At 42.0% G+C, this 16,790-nt stretch overlaps 1 protein-coding gene across 29 annotated transcripts in view; it reads left to right on the top strand.

Moving 5' to 3' along the window:
* Positions 1-16,790, top strand: part of ANK3 (ankyrin 3) — a 340,836-nt gene that overhangs the window by 263,332 nt on the left and 60,714 nt on the right. For 28 of the 29 annotated variants that reach the window (XM_072340789.1, XM_072340795.1, XM_072340793.1 and 25 more), the window contains 3 exons: positions 4,194-4,317; positions 7,172-7,274; positions 13,373-13,479. In XM_072340789.1, the coding sequence (XP_072196890.1) occupies positions 4,194-4,317; positions 7,172-7,274; positions 13,373-13,479 (334 nt within the window). The remainder of the gene's footprint in view (positions 1-4,193; positions 4,318-7,171; positions 7,275-13,372; positions 13,480-16,790) is intronic. The other variant, XM_072340787.1, reaches the window with a different exon arrangement.

The raw sequence follows: 16,790 nt of genomic DNA, 5'->3' as shown, positions 1-16,790 counted from the left end.
AGAGATGTGTGTCAGGGAACTGCTTCCTTCTATTTGCCTCTTGCTGTGTCTACTAAAGAAGTACTTACTTGGAAACGGTGTAATTTCCTTGCAGTGGACAGTTTGGTTTGCAGTTGGCCCAAATGAGAGGGGACTCATTTTCCTAGACAGCTCTGGAAAGTATGGCCAAATGAGGTTTATGTGCTGGAAAACTGCTTTACCACAAAAGAATAATGGCCAAAACAAAAACCCAACAATAGTTTAAATGTTGAAAATTTAGAAGGCACGTGTAGTGCTTTTATTTTTCCTTTTGTTTGGTCTTCAGTAGGTACCTCTTTTTTGGTGTAAATAAGGACACTGTTTTAAACCCATTTAATGGATCTTCCTCTCTCTGTAGGAGTAAGTATCATGCTAATCGATCTCTGGGAGATTAGGCAGGTGCCCGAGGAGGAAGTGAGGGCACACAGCCTGATCCCTGAGCAGGTGCGGGGTTATGGAAATGAGTGCCTTTAAGACAGGTCAAGACGTTCTCGGGAATTAAAGTCTGCTACAGTGATTTTAGGAGGGATGAATTCATTGTATTTTTACACTCGAGAGTTTTCTAGATGCACTTTTACAGATCAGCAGAAGTGCTTTGATCCTGGCTTTTCTCCAGAACCGTGGCTACAACCAGAAGGATCCTGCTCTGAGCCAGGGCTCTACCTCCTCTGCTACCAGACAGCTGTGGTGGACAGACTGTGATGAGGGAGTGGCAAAAGCAAAGCCAATGGCCAGTGTCTGTTTGCATCCCAAGCTATGATTAAAGATTGCTTGGGAGAAGCCACATGATCCGTTCACTCCTGCTGCCAGAGAACCATGTTTATCCCTGGCCTCTAAAAAGAGCTCTGGCACTGTGGTCATGCAGTTCCCAGCTGTATGAGACAGGCTCTGAGGAGTCAGAAAAATGGGGAAAGCCTGGGAATAGATGACAAAGGTGATCAGATATGTGGAAAAGCTTCTAAGGAAGAAGAGAGTAAAGAGAGTAGGGTTATCTATCACAGAAGAAAATCTCGAGGGATGAGCTAGAACATGTGAGGTAGTGGGTGGCAAAGGGAGTGGTGAATGGGCTGCTTGCTGCGTCCCCTGAAGTCCACAAACAGGATGCACAGGTGAGACCAGCAAGGTGTAGGTTCAGACTAAGTAAAAGGGACTGCTCTTGGTGCGAGAGCTGCTTGCAGTGTGGGACCCCTGCACAAGTCCTTGCTTTGGGGAATGCAAGAAGTCTATGCAAGTTCAAAATGTAAATTGATGATTAAAAAAAAAAAGAAAAAAAGCCTTTTGTTGACAATGCCAACCTCTTGCTCAGAACAATGTGTTCACACTTGCTAATGGATGGGGAAATGTCCTGGAGGACTTCCACCCTGTCATCTTCTTCACTACTTCTCTGAAGTTTGCCTGCCATCAGAGCAGGGATGATCTTGGACAGATGGACCTTTGCTTTGACCTGTGGCTGCCATTTGTCCGTGGTTTTGAATGGATTCCTAGACTGCCCACAGCTGTGTTTGCTGCTGTTTACAGGAACACCTTGCCTCAAGACAGCAAAAGGTGGAGGAAAGCAGAGGGGAAGGATAGCAGTTGCAACAAAGCAATGAAATGCTTCTTTTTTCATTGTTGTTGGCTTTTTTGTGTTTAACCAGCGCTTCACTTCTTGGGCATTTCTGAATAGTGTTGATGTCCCACTCCGTCTGTGGGACATCTGTGCAGGAGTACAGTGTGCTGCAGCACTCCATGCTCATTTCCCAAAAGGAGGAGAATTAAGCTGCAGCACCTAACTAACCAGAGCACCACCCATACCGCTGGAGCCTCCCACAATCACCCCACAACGTGTGGAATCCTTTGAAATAACCACTCCTAGCTGCAGCTTTTCCTTTGATGAGCGTTTCATCAGAGCCATCCAGCTGGCTGCAGAGCTGCCTAACACCTCACGCCTTCTGCAGCCCAACTGGCAGAGTCGTTTTATAGTTCCCCGCTTTGCCTTGGCGACAAACGACGCTCCGAAAAAGTGCTCCGTGACAGCGGCACGGCGTTCGTCTCCACGCGTCGGTAGGGCGGGAGCTTCCAAATGTTACCGCTCTGTGTATTACCGCTTACTGCAGCCTCCGGTCCTCTATCGCCCCGGCCCCCGGATGCCCTCCGTGCGGCGGCGCTCACCTGGCGGCCGCTCTCCGAGCACATGCGGAGCGGCGCGGCTCGGCCCCGGGCGCGGGAGGTGGCCCCGGGAGGGCGGGCGGAGCGCTGCGCCCTTCCCCACCGCCCCGCGCTCCCGCTCGGCCCCGGTATCGAATTACAGCAAAACTACACCCTCGCAGCACCCCGATTTACATACAAATAGCTCGAGTGCCTGCATTTATGTCACCAGTCAAGGGGCTTGCCAAGGGAGGCTGTAATCCAATCAGCAGAAGCTTTAAAGGGATGTCTGCAGAGTGATTAAAAAGGGATTTTTTAATTTTTTATTTTTTTTTAAACTGCAGTCATTACTTTTCGTTTTGTTTCATGTTGGAAAAGAAGTTTGATCCGAATCGAGAGGACAAAGATGCACGTGTCCTAAAATACGTACGAAGAGATCAGGATGTTAAGAAGATCTCGGTTGTTGTGTGGAAAGCGAATATGACCCCCAGGGATTAGTTTGCTGGTGCTGGTTTGGAGATTAACTCTAAATCACGGCTTAAGGACTAATAGGACTAATAGGAATTCTTGGAAACACCAGGGAAAAACCTTATAGACCAGGCTGGTGGAAATGGCTTTCCAAAACAGTAAGAACTTTTAAAGTTTAACTTAATCTGTAATGTTTGTGTTTATGTTTTTCTAATGTTTTGTTGTACGCGATGGCTACTTTAGCTTGGAAACTGTTGCTTAAAATAAGTGTTGTTGTCGGGTTGGAGAGGCAAAAGTTGGTGTGTTTGTTTGCCGTTCGCGGAGCAGTGGCCGAAGGGGTATTTTTAGAGCTGATTGTTGGTTTGAAGCAGCGCTCGAGGTGGTTTCCTGAGCGAAGTGAATGGAAAGTCGCGTAGTGCCGTGAATGGGACTGGGGACGGACTGGGAGTACAGAGCCGGAGCTTTGCGAACCCGCTGTGAAAAGTTTTCTGTTGGGCAATTGTACACGCCTGAGCTGCATTCACAACAAAGGGAGAGTGCAAGCGTAGGCAAATAATGAACTGCAGGAAGCTCTCCGCTCCGTGTTGCAAAGGGAACGGGGAAAACCTCTTTCCACCGCAGAAGGCATATTTTGGACTTGCTGTGTCAATGCAAGAATGTAGTTTCTGCATGATGTAATGGTATGCAAATGCTCCCAGGGAGAAGGAGCTGCTCCATTAACCCTTTGCGGCATCCGCCCTCCTCCCCCAAGACTTAACTTTCTTACCTCTGTTTTTCTAAAACGTGAATCCTCTTCTCAGCTGATGCCCCCTACTCTGGTGTCTGGCAGTTTGAGTTCGGCTGGCGGCGGTGCTTGTGTGAACGTGGGCTGCCTGATGTTGGCGTGCTGGGAGGGCCTGCTGGGTTAAGGCTTTGTTCTGCTCCCATGGGTGGATGTCTTGCAGTGCCAAGCAGAGACTGGTGCTCGTCTCACCTGGGCAACTTGAGCCAGGGCTGGGGAGCACTTGGTTTAAAAAAGTAAAAATAATGAAAAAAAAAAATAAATTAAAAAAAATAGAAGTTCCTTCTTGCATTCAAGCTTGGAAAAGTTACTGAGAAATACCAAGGGTGGAGGGTAGGCCTCTTCAGCTGCTCAGCATCCGTTCACATTCCTGCACAGTTCGGTACTGACGGGTGGGCGGGCAGGGCTTCACAACTTGTTTCTTACAGTGTCCAGGGACCCAACTTTGTCATCTCAGGCTTTTTGGTAAGGAAAGTAAAAGTGAGTGGGATGGTTCAAAGTACAGAAGATCCCTTTGCTTGCTTAAGCAATTGGGCAAAAGTCATCCCTTGTATAACTTTATTGGATTTATGTCAACGCGCAGATTTGTTTCTTACGTTTGCCCCCAATAAAATTATTTTCTCAGGCCCATTCAGAAGGTGAATAATTGACAGTCTGCACAGAAGGAGCCGTAGGGAAAGTGGGCTTGATGGGATTGCTTACTTGCTGGCAAGCAGAGGAGGCTGTTATAAATTAGTAAGCTCACAAACATTTATGAGACAAGCAGCTGCTGATTTCAGCTTGGCTTTTTTTCTGGCAGGTGAGGATGCAATGACAGGTGACACAGACAAATATCTTGGACCCCAGGATCTAAAAGAGTTGGGCGATGATTCTTTGCCTGCTGAAGGCTACATGGGCTTTAGTCTGGGAGCCCGCTCTGCCAGGTATTGTATTTGCTGTTTCTTGTGTTTATGTGTCACCACAGTTACAAGTTCTTAACCAACCAAGCACTCTTTTTCACACAAAACTAGTGTCTATTTTGAAATGAAGCAGATGGGGTATATTTCCATGTTATGATAATACCGTGCCTTCAAAGCATATGTTCATTGCTGTTTAATTTCATAATCTTTATTCATGTTGGCTTCTTATGGCAATGATACAGAAAACTAATTTCATTTTTTCTGGTATCTACTCATTCTCTGAGCACCCCCAAGGCCTTTCCACTCTGCGAGTTTCCTACTAGTCTAGGAACTGATCTAACACTACTGCCAATACTTGAGTTCTTCTCACTAGTGACCCTCAGACTTTTGCTCATGTTTGAGTATTCCTTAATGGACTGATTTAGCCAAAGAATGTAAATACCAGAAAAATTGAATTAAATCATTTTGCTGTTTTGGTGCTTTTATTTCTTTAAAGGTGCCAGTGAATAAGCAGAGAGATAGTCAATGTTAAAGAAAAAGCTGGTCCCAATATTTAATGAAAAGTAAGGGGAGGTGAACCCTAAATTTCATGTCAGGTTTCTTTTGACTAGAAACAGATACCGTGTTGCATAAAACAGGCCAAAGCTTCCATGAACCAGATAAAACATTGTAGAGTTAACATAACATCTGACCATGGTTGATTCAAACCCATGTGTTTGTAGATCAACATTTTAGGTTTCTTCTCTGAATCTTGCTAAAGCCTGCACTATGCATTGCTCAAAACAAGTAAAGCTGTATGAACAGAGATTACTTCCATAGCCATGGATTTGCAGTGTGTTTACTGACATTTGGATTGTACTGAAGCTAATAATTAAACCTCATATGCTGGAGCCCTGAGGACTTTTTCCTGTACTGTAGTTTAAAGATCTGCTTAAAAAAGTGATTTCATTGTCTAACAGTGAAAGGCAACTCCCATAAGGTAAAGCCTGGATGTCTGCTCCTCAAATCTTGTTTGTTATGGTTGCATTAGAAATGCAAGCATGCCTTGCAGATTTGCTCTTTAGTAATACCCAGACATGTTTTGCTTCACTTCCAATTTTTAGGTAAGTTAATAAGAATTTTTGTGATAACACATTCACAGAGAATGCCAGAATGCTTTTAAATAGTTCATCAGCTAGAACTGAAAGGGAGAATCTGATGTCTTTGTACAGTTAATTAGCAAAGCTGATGTGCTGCTTTTAAACATGAGCTGGCATGAACAAGGTCATCAGACAGCATTATCTGATGTGGTCAGTTCAGAAGGGATGGAGAATGTGAGGCCTGTGTGCAGAGCTGCTCGTCCTGCAGAGGTCTGAATTCTCACTTTGCAAATGGGATAGCAGAATTTCATAGTCAAAATCTGTTAGATAAACCTGAGAGTTTTCTTTGAGAGAAAGCCTATGCTTCTGATTTTAGCAGTGCCATTATTATTTGTTGCTGCGTAACTCATGTTTTACATTGCACACATGTTATGCTCAGAGGAGACAAATACAGTGGTTTTTTTGTTTGGTAAAAGTATTCTGAGAGTATATCTTACTACTGATTCTGAGTGTAACATTAAGAAATAAACACATTAAATATATAAGCCATCCAGCCATAACATCTTGCTTTTCCCGTCTGATTCTTTGCTTTCTATTTCTCCTGTTTCTTTTCCACTGTAAATTGCTTTAGTCCAAAAGTAAGGTAAGAAGGCATGGCATCGTGTTACATCCTTCTGCTGCTGCCATTGCTCATCTTCATTTTATTCAGCATTAGAAAATGACATGCTTTTCTTTTGGGGAAGGGGGTAGAGGGTGGGAAGAGTTTGCTCAGCCTTAGAGAATATCCATTTGTTGTTCTAACAAAAGTAACTTGATTTCTTTATACCCTTTGTCATGTGAGAGTTTGCTTAACGTATGCCTACAGAGTGTAATAAAGATCCCAGTTCTGCTTCCAGCACAAGGAGAAATGTGTGCCAAGGACTAGAAAAGTTCTGTTAACAACTACCAAGTGCATGAAACAAGTTGTAGAGTTTTGAGTCTGAACAGTGTTGCTAGTTCAGAAGTGTAACATGTTGTTGGATGTTGCTTTTTATTAATTCACGTTTTATACTACTTTGTTTTTTCATCACGTAGTGAGCATGTCTAGGCCTGCAGCATGTCTTTAGCGCATACCATAATGTATCTTCCAGGGCTAAGCGTAACACACTTCAACGCTGATTTAATTGCAACACATCCAGAGCAATCATTCTTCATTTCTGAATAACCTAACATGCACAAAACAATTCCCAAGATATTGGAATCTGTTTTTAATCATTATGAAATACTTTTTTTAAAGTTTATTTCAAATTTCTCTCTCTTTCTATTTTTTTCTAAGTGAATAACTAGGGTGTTTACAACAAAGTCAAAAGTGGTTCAGCCACAAAGAGAGAAAACCACCACATAAAACTTTCATTTAGTTAAACCTGACTCAGCAATCTGGGCCATGTGGGCAGGCACTATGAGCTCCCCACAGATCCCCTAGGACCTGCCCTTACGGGTCTTCTTGCTGGATTAGGGCTTGAAGGCATTTGTCAAAATTTATCTAAATACTCAAATACACTTTTCTGGATTTATTCTTAAGCCATAGATTTGCTACCAAAGCAGTAAACATCTGTTTCGATTTTGTTTATGTACATTTTAGGGAAGTAAATATTTAAATACAGTTAAGTACTTACTACTCCATTTTCCCCTTGTATTTATTTCATATAATGTGTGTATTTTTCCATCTATCCCTGGAAGTTGCATGTATTAATTTATTTTTATTTTTTGTTCATCTCATTGTCATCTTCACTTTCTATGATAAATGGTAAATACAACAGCCTCCGCTCCTTCAGTTCGGATAGGTCCTACACGCTGAACAGGAGTTCTTATGCCCGAGACAGCATGATGATTGAAGAGCTGCTGGTACCAGCGAAGGATCAGGTATGTGCTGCCCCCCTGGCACCAGGTGCTTGTGCTCTGTGTTTATAGGGGAATGATAATCTGCAGCCCTCAGCTGTGCTTGCTGTGTCTATCACTACTCCTTTAACTGCTGAAAAATGAAAAGTTCTGAAAGAAAGAAATCATGGGTTTGCCATGTTGTGGCTTTGATTTTGCATCGGTGAGAGTACCTGTGAGATTAATATTACATGTATTTTCAGTGCCTTGCTAAGCTGAGAGGAAATATATTTTACATTAAACAACCTTTGCACCACAGAGACCAGGAATTGGATCTTGCCAATTCTGTCTGTATGGAGAAGACTCCAACCAGTGTCCTTGTTTTTCCACCCTTGGGAAAAATTTGGCCTTGTAATGATTAAGCTATTATGCACTAACCAGTTTGTGTCTCTTCCAAACGTTTATGCAATGACTAATAAAAGAAACACACAATCTTTTGACCTGATTACAGCCTGGGAAAGTATTTTGGAAGGGTAATGCTGGAGGTGATAGGGTGCTGTGTGCTTTGTTTTTGTGTGCTCCTCAGCGTTTGGTGGACTTGCTTCAGACTTAAAAATCCAGTTGTCTTACTCATGAGTTTCTTCATCGTAGAAGCCAGAGATCTGCTAGAAAGCTGAATAAAAACCCACAGAAAAGTCTTTACTTAGGAGTTAAAAGACTGTGGAGTAGAACTGTTAGGTCCTAGAGGAGCATTAGATGGATTGCAATGGAACACAGGTTTTCTGCTAGCAATTTTGCAGGCATTCCATTCAGCAGCAGCAGGTATTCCTACACAGGGGTTTATAGATTTTAGAATGTTTTCACAGGAGAAAGGGTCCATGGGGTGACACTCCAGCTTTTTAAATCTTTCTTCTATTAGTTCCAGTGTAGTGTAAGTTACTCAGTTTTACTATCGTTTTGCACAGTTTTTTTTTTAGTATTCTGACAATGGTATAAATTCTGAAGTAAATGTACATAAGTCACTCCAAAATTAATGCCTTCTATTTATTCCCATGGAACCTACAACAGCTACAAAGAACACAGTGACACTATTTGATAGAGCAACTTTTCATTTGACATAGCAAATTCCCAGCTACAAAACACAGTTTTTCATCATAGTTACCACCATTATCTATGCATATTTGCAAGTGATGATGCCACACATGTAAAATCTGCATCAGTGGAGGTGAGCAACTGTTTTACAGTTACAGAGAGAGAGAGAGAGAGAGAGAGAGAGAAAAGAGTCCCTGAGAACCGGGGGGCCTACTGTGATCTCTAGGCGACAGGCTGGAACGTTGCTGATAGAGGGAGACAGCAGGGATGGAGTGCTCCAAAGCGATAGATAGAGCGAAATAAGGATGTTCCAGCCTGGGAGCAAGATTATATATGTGTCCTCCTCTAGTGATTCGTCTCTGGCCGCGTCGTCCCCTGGGATATGTAGTTCTCCTCCAAGAGCTGAGTACTCGGGATGCTGCCATTCCACAGAACTGGAGCATGAACCTTCCACACTTCCGCATACCCTCTGTTACACTTCCACATACCCTCTGTTATACTTCTGTATGCCATTAACAACTACACTTTCTTATACCACCAAAACAGTTTGCCACTATTTCTACCCTCAGTTAATGATTCATACTGCACATGATGTCATGATGTAGAATATTGACAGCAACAGCAAAAAACCATGACAGCAGTTCTTTGGTTGTAATCCACTGATCTGTGCACATGAGCTGGCTGAGACACTCCTTGTTTTGTGATGTGACAGCTGTGTGTGGTCATCTGGAATATGGCTTGTCTTTCACGTTGCTGTCACCACTGCTGAAATGTACCATTCACCACCTTACAGTGCTCACATGCACTGTTTGGTCTCCGTAAATGTTCAGGAAGCATCAATGAATGTGAACGTGCCATTTTTGCTATTTTTTCACATGGGGAAATTTAATTCCATACCTTTGCTTCATATGTGCTTTGAGTCAGATGGCTGCCTCTCTGCTGCCATCTGTCACACAGCAATAAAATGTAACAGAATATTGGTGGGAAGGTTCAGGCTCTACTACTATCCCACCAACATCTGCCTCTGATGTCATGGGCCAGCATAGTACAGTAGGAGGCATTAGTGTCAGCCCTTGTATATTATTAATTTGTTACTTCCAAATGAACTGCCATAGACTTTCAATAACCTTGATCCACAACAGCCAGCTCAGTAATTGTAGTTCAGGTCTGAGAACCTTAAATTCCTTTCACAGTCCCTTCTTCTGAGCCTTCATTAAATCTTCCTGATGTGATGGACACAACATAGAGAGGAAAGCCTTCCCTCCAGTCTGAGAACACGTATTGTTTTAGGATTCTGATCATTCTTGTGATTACCATCAAAGTTGATGATATTGATAGCAGCTAGGGTGCATTTGATCAAATAACAAGACTTAAAAGAAGCACTATGCTAAGTAACTTCTAGAGAACATTGTTTATAGTATGTATTGTTAACTTGCTTTTGTTACAAAATACTACTAGACAACAAAGAATGACTTACCTGTGCATGGAGAGGTTGCAACAACACCCCATTACATACAGAAGCTCAGCTTAGAGCAAATGTCATATTCTGTACAAATGGTTATGGACCTCCATGCTTTCTGGAAGATCTCTTGCAGTGGTGCTTCTTCACTTAAAGTATTAATGCTGAGCAATAGAGTTCAGGCTGTTTTCTTTCATCTGTGGTCTTCGTATTTTTGTAATTCTAGTTTTTCGCCAGCAGTGGTTGTGCAATTATTGCAGTTCAACTCCAGTCCAAATCTGTCATACAAAATGAAGTCAGGCTGGATGTCTGTGTTAGTGGTCTAATTTTGCATGTTATTTTAGTCTTAATTCTCTAGACAAACTTCAGGTTTCTTGTATCCAGGAGGAAAACAGGAAATGATGAAGGTAACAGTAAGAACAATGTCATTCCTACTTCTAGGCTGTCTCAAGGGGATTTTTAAAACAACAGTAAAACAGTGAATTATTTTCTTGACTGTGAACATTTTTTTATGCAATGGCTTTTGCCAGCTTTGAAGTCTTGACCAAAAAAAAGTCAGTCCTTTGGAATTTTCTTGTTCTTCAAGAAAGTTGTGAGCCCAAACATATACCAATGGAAGATGGATAAATTTTATGATACTTTGGCTGAAGTGGGAAGAGTGCATCTGGGAGAAGGAGAACATTCCTGCCTCTGTCCTTCCCATCCCTCCTTCTGCACATTACTGGGTTTCTAAATAATCCCTGCTTTGACAGGAAAAAGGAAGAAAAAGAATCATGTCCATGAATGTCACGGGAACAAAGTTTATTGTGGGTCAAAACCCTTATCTTAAAAGACCAACTGGGAACTCATACATGTAAGCACTGTGTTCTGGGGGTATTTCACAACTTCAAAAGAGTAGTGAACCATTACTTATTTGCGTAAATGGCTTCTGTTGTAAAGCATGTAGATATCTGCAGTTCATTACAGCAGCACTCTCGGAGTGGTATTAAAGATGAGCAAATGTCAACTTGCTGATAAGGTGGAATCAGAAGATCCCATGACCGGTTCTTCACCAGACCACCGGGAGTCTTGGAAGTCTAGGAAGAGTCAAATGAGGAAGACTTAAGGCTGTTCTTTGCTGATACTGGCTGCTAGCATATGAAGTGTTGGGTGCTTGAGAGGATTTTGTAAGAACTGCCAAAGAAGTCAAGACTGTCTTCATTGTTTGCATTTGGTTCTTTATTGCTGACTCTTTTCAACAGGGAAAGCTGAGTCCAGGCCATACTGTGCCTCATAACCTGGCTAGAGCAAAGTTAATAATTTGTGTGTCCCAGTGCGTTACCATGGATGCAGTAATTCAGACCAAATCTGAGCGACGTTCTCTGTGGAATAATGTACATCAGCCACAGGCAGGATGAATCAGGCTGTCCATTGCATAGCAGCTTGCTGAATCTCTTCTGTCTGGATAAATTCATCTGGGAGGAAGCATAAATTCTTCCATTTGCTGAACTCTGACATTACACAGCCTGGATATTCAGTTATGCAACCAACAGGATCCTTGACAACAGAACAGTCAGCATTTTAATAAATGCATTTGCATCTGACAAAAACATGCCCCCTATCAATGCGTTTTTAATCTCCCTCAGTCCAGGTAGGGAATGCTCTGTCCTGACCAAATGCAGGACGAATCTTGCAGTTTGGTATCACAGATGATGTATGTCTTCTGGACTGCTCATCCTGCAGCTTGCGTTGGAAGATTTCTTTGCCTGCCTGGAAAATCCGACACCTCAGCAGGTTGACGGAATGAGATCAGCAGATGTGTGCTGTGTGTAAGATGCATTTGTCCAGCCATTATCTTTTATTAGTCTGTTTCTCTGCCAGAATTATTGGCTGCAGTTTTTGTGCTTTTGCTGGCTGTAAATATGCCCCAAAGATTTGCTCGGATGCACTTTGTCAGAAAGGAATGCACCAAAGAAGGTCACCTCATATACAGACAAAGTAGGAAGAGGGAAAGGAGCCCTGTGTGTACATGCAAGTAAACTTGTGGCAACTTAGATGAGTACAGCAGCATCTCTATCTACCTTAGATTATTTTAGAGAGGTGGTGTTTCCTTGGAAATCACATGGCTTTACATTGCTGATGGAACTGGCATTTTTCATCTGTCACAGCAAATGCAATCCCCTATTTTCCGTGTGTGCCTTTGTGTGTCTGGACCTCAGTGCGGTGACAGCTACAGCTCAGTGGACATCTGACAAACACTAAATTATTTTGTCCTCCTTTTTTAATGCATCTCTTACAAAATCTGCGTAGTGTCCTATTTTTAATTTATGTTTGTTTATCTAAATATTTACATGTTCTGATGCCACATGTGGATCCTGCTCTGTTTGGTGTCAGAAAGTAATTGTGTACTTGGTATGAGCTCTTACAAAGTTAGGTCACTTGGAACAGCAGAAATCCACAGTGGTGGTTTTTCTGTCTAAACTACAGGCTCTTCAAGGCACGCGGAAGAGTCCCCTGTGTTCTACTGGAAGGAGTTATAAAGCTGTCTTCATTAAACTGAATTACAATACATTTTTCAAAGCGGTGCTAATTAAATTCAGCGCCGTTCTTTAATCACCATTGTTTTTAAACGGCATTCATTTTATCCGTTATGTCTGTTGGTGTATTTTGTGCTTGATGTGTGCCACATTTAGCAGTGTGTTTGCCTGTTACTGTTGTCTGTGCTTGAACCATCAGGCCTCAAGTGCATATCTCACAGCACAAAGACTGGTGGAAGATCCTAATAAAAGAGCTTGACCTAGTTTTATTGGCATAATGTCTAATGATGGTTCCGTTTTGTATTGCCCTGGAAATACAGCCTAATAGTACTTACAGACATGATTTATTTAATTTCCTAAGGGGGAAAAAATAAGGGGGGGGGGGGGGGGAGAACACAAAACAAGACAAATATATATATATATATATATATTTGCCTCAGATGGCTTTGCTATACTGTTAAGATTTACAGAGTGAGACCTTGTTGCAGGGCATGGGGAGCCTGCGTGTGCGTGCACATGTCTACAGCCAGCAGTCAGAACCAAATTAAGCCTCGGTGTCGGTCAGATGGGACAGTTTAATTAGAGTGCTGGTGTGCCAGCGCTGCACAGGGTTATAACTATTTTTATACAGATGAGTAGGGATGGTGGCACTCCAGAATAGAGCCTGTGTTGACTGTATGGATAGAAGTTCTGCTCGAATGAGGGTCCGTGCAGCAGCATGTTCTGTGTGGGAATAGTGTGCTGCCTGTCTGTATGGTACATGATTGCAGCACAAACTGTAGTATTTATTCAATCTTCTTTAACTTTGTGTGTGTAAATAGAGATTGAAGAGAGTTGTACAAGTAACTGAAGGAACTGGTGAGAGCTGGCAAAAGAAATTCTGAAAAGAAGTTTGCAGACATGAGATAAATTTATCTCTGGGATCCATATTTCTATTCAGGGGTTTCTAGTAATTTAACACCTAGGATATCGGCTATATGGAAAGGGGACAGAGCTAAATGTAAGGGAATTATATTAACAAGCTTATATTTAAGGTAAGTGTTTTTACATCCTAACTTTGTTTTCTGTTTTTTAAGCACCTGACGTTTCAGAGGGAGTTTGATTCTGATTCTCTCAGACACTACAGCTGGGCTGCAGACACCTTGGACAATGTTAACCTTGTTTCAAGTCCCATCCATTCTGGGTAGGTAACTTAACAGATTTCCTTTATGTTTAAATGTGGAAATGTATTAGCTGAAGAATGTAGTATTCTGTGATGGCTGTTGACATGCCTGTTCCTGCACCAGTTTGAAGCCAGTGGCAAAATTCACACTGACTTCAATGTGGGTGCTTAATAACAGGAGTCAGGCTAAACTGTTGCTTATCAAACCAAAACCTTGCTTCTGCTTTTATTTTCTGAATGCCAAAAACGTTGTAATCCCACAGGCTTCTCTTTAATAGTCATGTTTTGCTTTTTCTGTTGCTTATGCTTTTAAGTGTCGTAAGGTGATTTTGTTTGAATTATATTAAATTATTTGAAGCATGAAGTCATAGTTTTAATACCTTCTGTTCTTTCGTAGAGGAAGAATGAGGGGCTTTAATTTCATATCGTCATATTTTGTTTATGCTGACTTCTGTCTGTTCTCCAAGATACATGCTTTGTCTTCATCACTCAGGAATCATCACTGCATTGACAGTGCTTCTTGGCAGTAGCATGTAAACCTGGTGAAATGCAACAGGAGTCATTTTTGAATGCACATTATAAAAATTTACAAATAAATATGTAGCTGAATATAAGATTTCATATAATATTGTCCTGTATAAATCTTGATTGTGTAATTTTCAAGATCAGGGCATAAAATTTCATATCTTTTTAATTTAATTCCCCACTTTCTGACTAATTACATTCTTAAAAGTGAAAATGTCACTGGCACAAAACAAACAATTTCAGTTCCAAGGTAGCAGCAAGCTGAACAGAACTATGCAATGGTGGGGTTGGAGGTCTTGATTTAATAAAGCACTGTGTATGTTCAGTGCTAGAACTGAAATATTAGTAGCTTCATAATGAAAAGCTGAAGTCTGTTAATATGGAAGGATATGCTACCAAGGGACTTCATAGAGCTTGTAAGCCACCCATTCGTATTATGGCAGGATGAAATGTGAGCAACTCATTCCTGAAATATGGTCAATTTCTTTGTGGTCACTTAAGATCTATAGCCTTCCAGCTTCTTTGTTTCACTGTCTGTTGTTAGAATATTTCTCTCCTCGATATTCAATTTAAAGTCTCTTAGTTGCCAGTTAAGCCTGTTTCTTGTCTTATCTCTGGTAGTCATGGAGTACAGAATCTTAGTAGTCTCTTTACAGTATTTCATACTGTGGAAGATAGGTTCTCTTCTCTTTTGTGAACTATTAACATCCCATGTCTTGCTAGGTGGTGCTTCCCACACACCACCAGATTCTTGCATCTGCCCCCTGCCTTTCTCCTTTTTGATGATAGATTGTTTCTAAGCCAGTTTGGGCACCAAGCTCCTGAAGAGGGGACATCATGAATACCAACTAGGACAGGATTGCTACTGCTGCAGACTCATCCATGGTGCACTTAGGACTAAGGAATCCCACAGACTTAGCATTTTGCTAATTGTGGCTTCTGTTGGAGGACGTTTGACCTGCAAGCATTTCTTAGTTCCTTTCTGAAGTTGTGCAGTCTAGGTATTTTTTACTATGTTTTGTGCTTATGTGTTTGGTTTCTTCTATTTGCACTTACCTTGACTGTATTTTAGCTTGTTGGTATCAGAAGCCATTTTAGCAAGATAGCTTTTAATTCTGATCCTCTTTTCTGAAGTGTTATTCAGACCTTTCTGTCCAGTGCTCAAATCATGAATGAAGACATTAGCTTAGTACCTGGCCCTGGCCCAGGACAGTGCAGTGAAAACCCTGCATGAATTTTCCTTTCAGTTTTACAGGAAAACACAGAGAGTAGCTCTTTTGAGGCTGCTTAAGTGTTTGTGCACTTATGTATACTGTGCTTCGTATGCTTACTGAAGTACAAATACAGAATTTCCATACATCCACTGGATAAGTGCCCTGTAAAAAAAGGTAGTTGATCAGTTTTTTATGTATGTTACTCTTTCAACAAATATTTTGGCTTTTTCTTGTTTTGAGAGTTGATGATAGCTGAGTTCTAATCAGTGTATTATCCCTGTACATTGGTTGTCATTGTCCCAGCAAATGGATTGTTGGAGAATTTACTCCTGTATATTTGCAGATATTTGCAGTAGTCAATGCTAGAGTGATGACCTAAAATTTTCTGGCTCCTCTTCTTTCTGGTACAAAATAGGGCTGATGTTTGATGTTTGCCTTTTGCTGGTCCTCTGGGACCACTTTGTTCAGTGTGCTCATGAATGCTTCCAGCCCTCCAAAACATACATCCTGTGGACATGGGATCTTTAACTACTTGAGAGTCCCTACTAATGCCTGCAGCTAGGGCCACTGTTGGAGGGGAAGCCTTGCAGACCTGCAACCGTGCAGCAAACTGGGGCTGCAGAGGAGAAAGGAGATGGTAAGGGAGAGAATCCGAACACCAAAGCACTCTGCCACCAGAGTGCTTTGGCCTTTTCTGACCTGCCACATCTTATGGATAAAGTCCATCTTCAATGATACCGTGACTCAGTTCCTTTCTTAGTAAAAAAACAACAACAACAACAAGAAGAAAAAACAAAATAACAACAAAAAAAAACCCCTCATTGCTTGTTTTCTATTGTAATCTCCTATAATAATATGATACTGTTTGTTTTTTCCTATCATCTTCATCTAGAGGCATTTAGCAGATGTTCATCTTGCATCTTCCAGTGCCTTGGCATTTCTGAGAGGCATTAGAACATGAGTTTGCTTTTCTGAAAAGCCACTCCTTTCCTGCTTAGCCCCTCACCTGGTCCCTGCTTGTTCTGTGGCCACAGGCAGAAATGTGACAGCTGGCTCCCCAGCTGCCAGCAGCCCTTGGGGTTGGGGTCACCCTGTGGCCAGAGCCTGACCTCACTGCCCTCCACATTCCTCATTCTCCTGAGCCTGCAGCATGCCATAGTGGGGCCACCCCTTTGCAGCCTGCTGCCTCAGCTTGCTCCTTTCCCTTTGCACCTGCTGCCAAAAATGAGCACCGATGTTTCTTCCCATTTCTAAACTCAGGCAGAAGGGGAATTTGGGGCAGCAGGTTTTGTATATCCAGCAGTGTATCAGTGAAGGGAAGAGAGAAGGAAGTGCTGGCAGTAATTTTGACTCTTCTGGTTTTTCCTTTTTTTAAGCCAAGACAGTGTTTAATGTTTTTCTTTCTGGGTGCAGGTAGGTTGGTTTGCCAGCATGTTTTGAACAGAGTCCATTGTAAACAGGACATTAAAATATGCTGTGAATTGTGAGGCCTTTGGAAGGGTAGATCCCCTTCACCTTGGTGACCTTCAGCTCTCAGATGTGAGCCATCTTGTGACCTTCTCCCAGTCAAAATGTGGCTGTGCTCTCTTCTTA

The sequence above is a fragment of the Excalfactoria chinensis genome, chromosome 6 (assembly GCF_039878825.1).
Source record: "Excalfactoria chinensis isolate bCotChi1 chromosome 6, bCotChi1.hap2, whole genome shotgun sequence".
Lineage (NCBI taxonomy): Eukaryota > Metazoa > Chordata > Aves > Galliformes > Phasianidae > Excalfactoria > Excalfactoria chinensis.
This window is presented reverse-complemented; position numbering and strand designations above follow the sequence as displayed.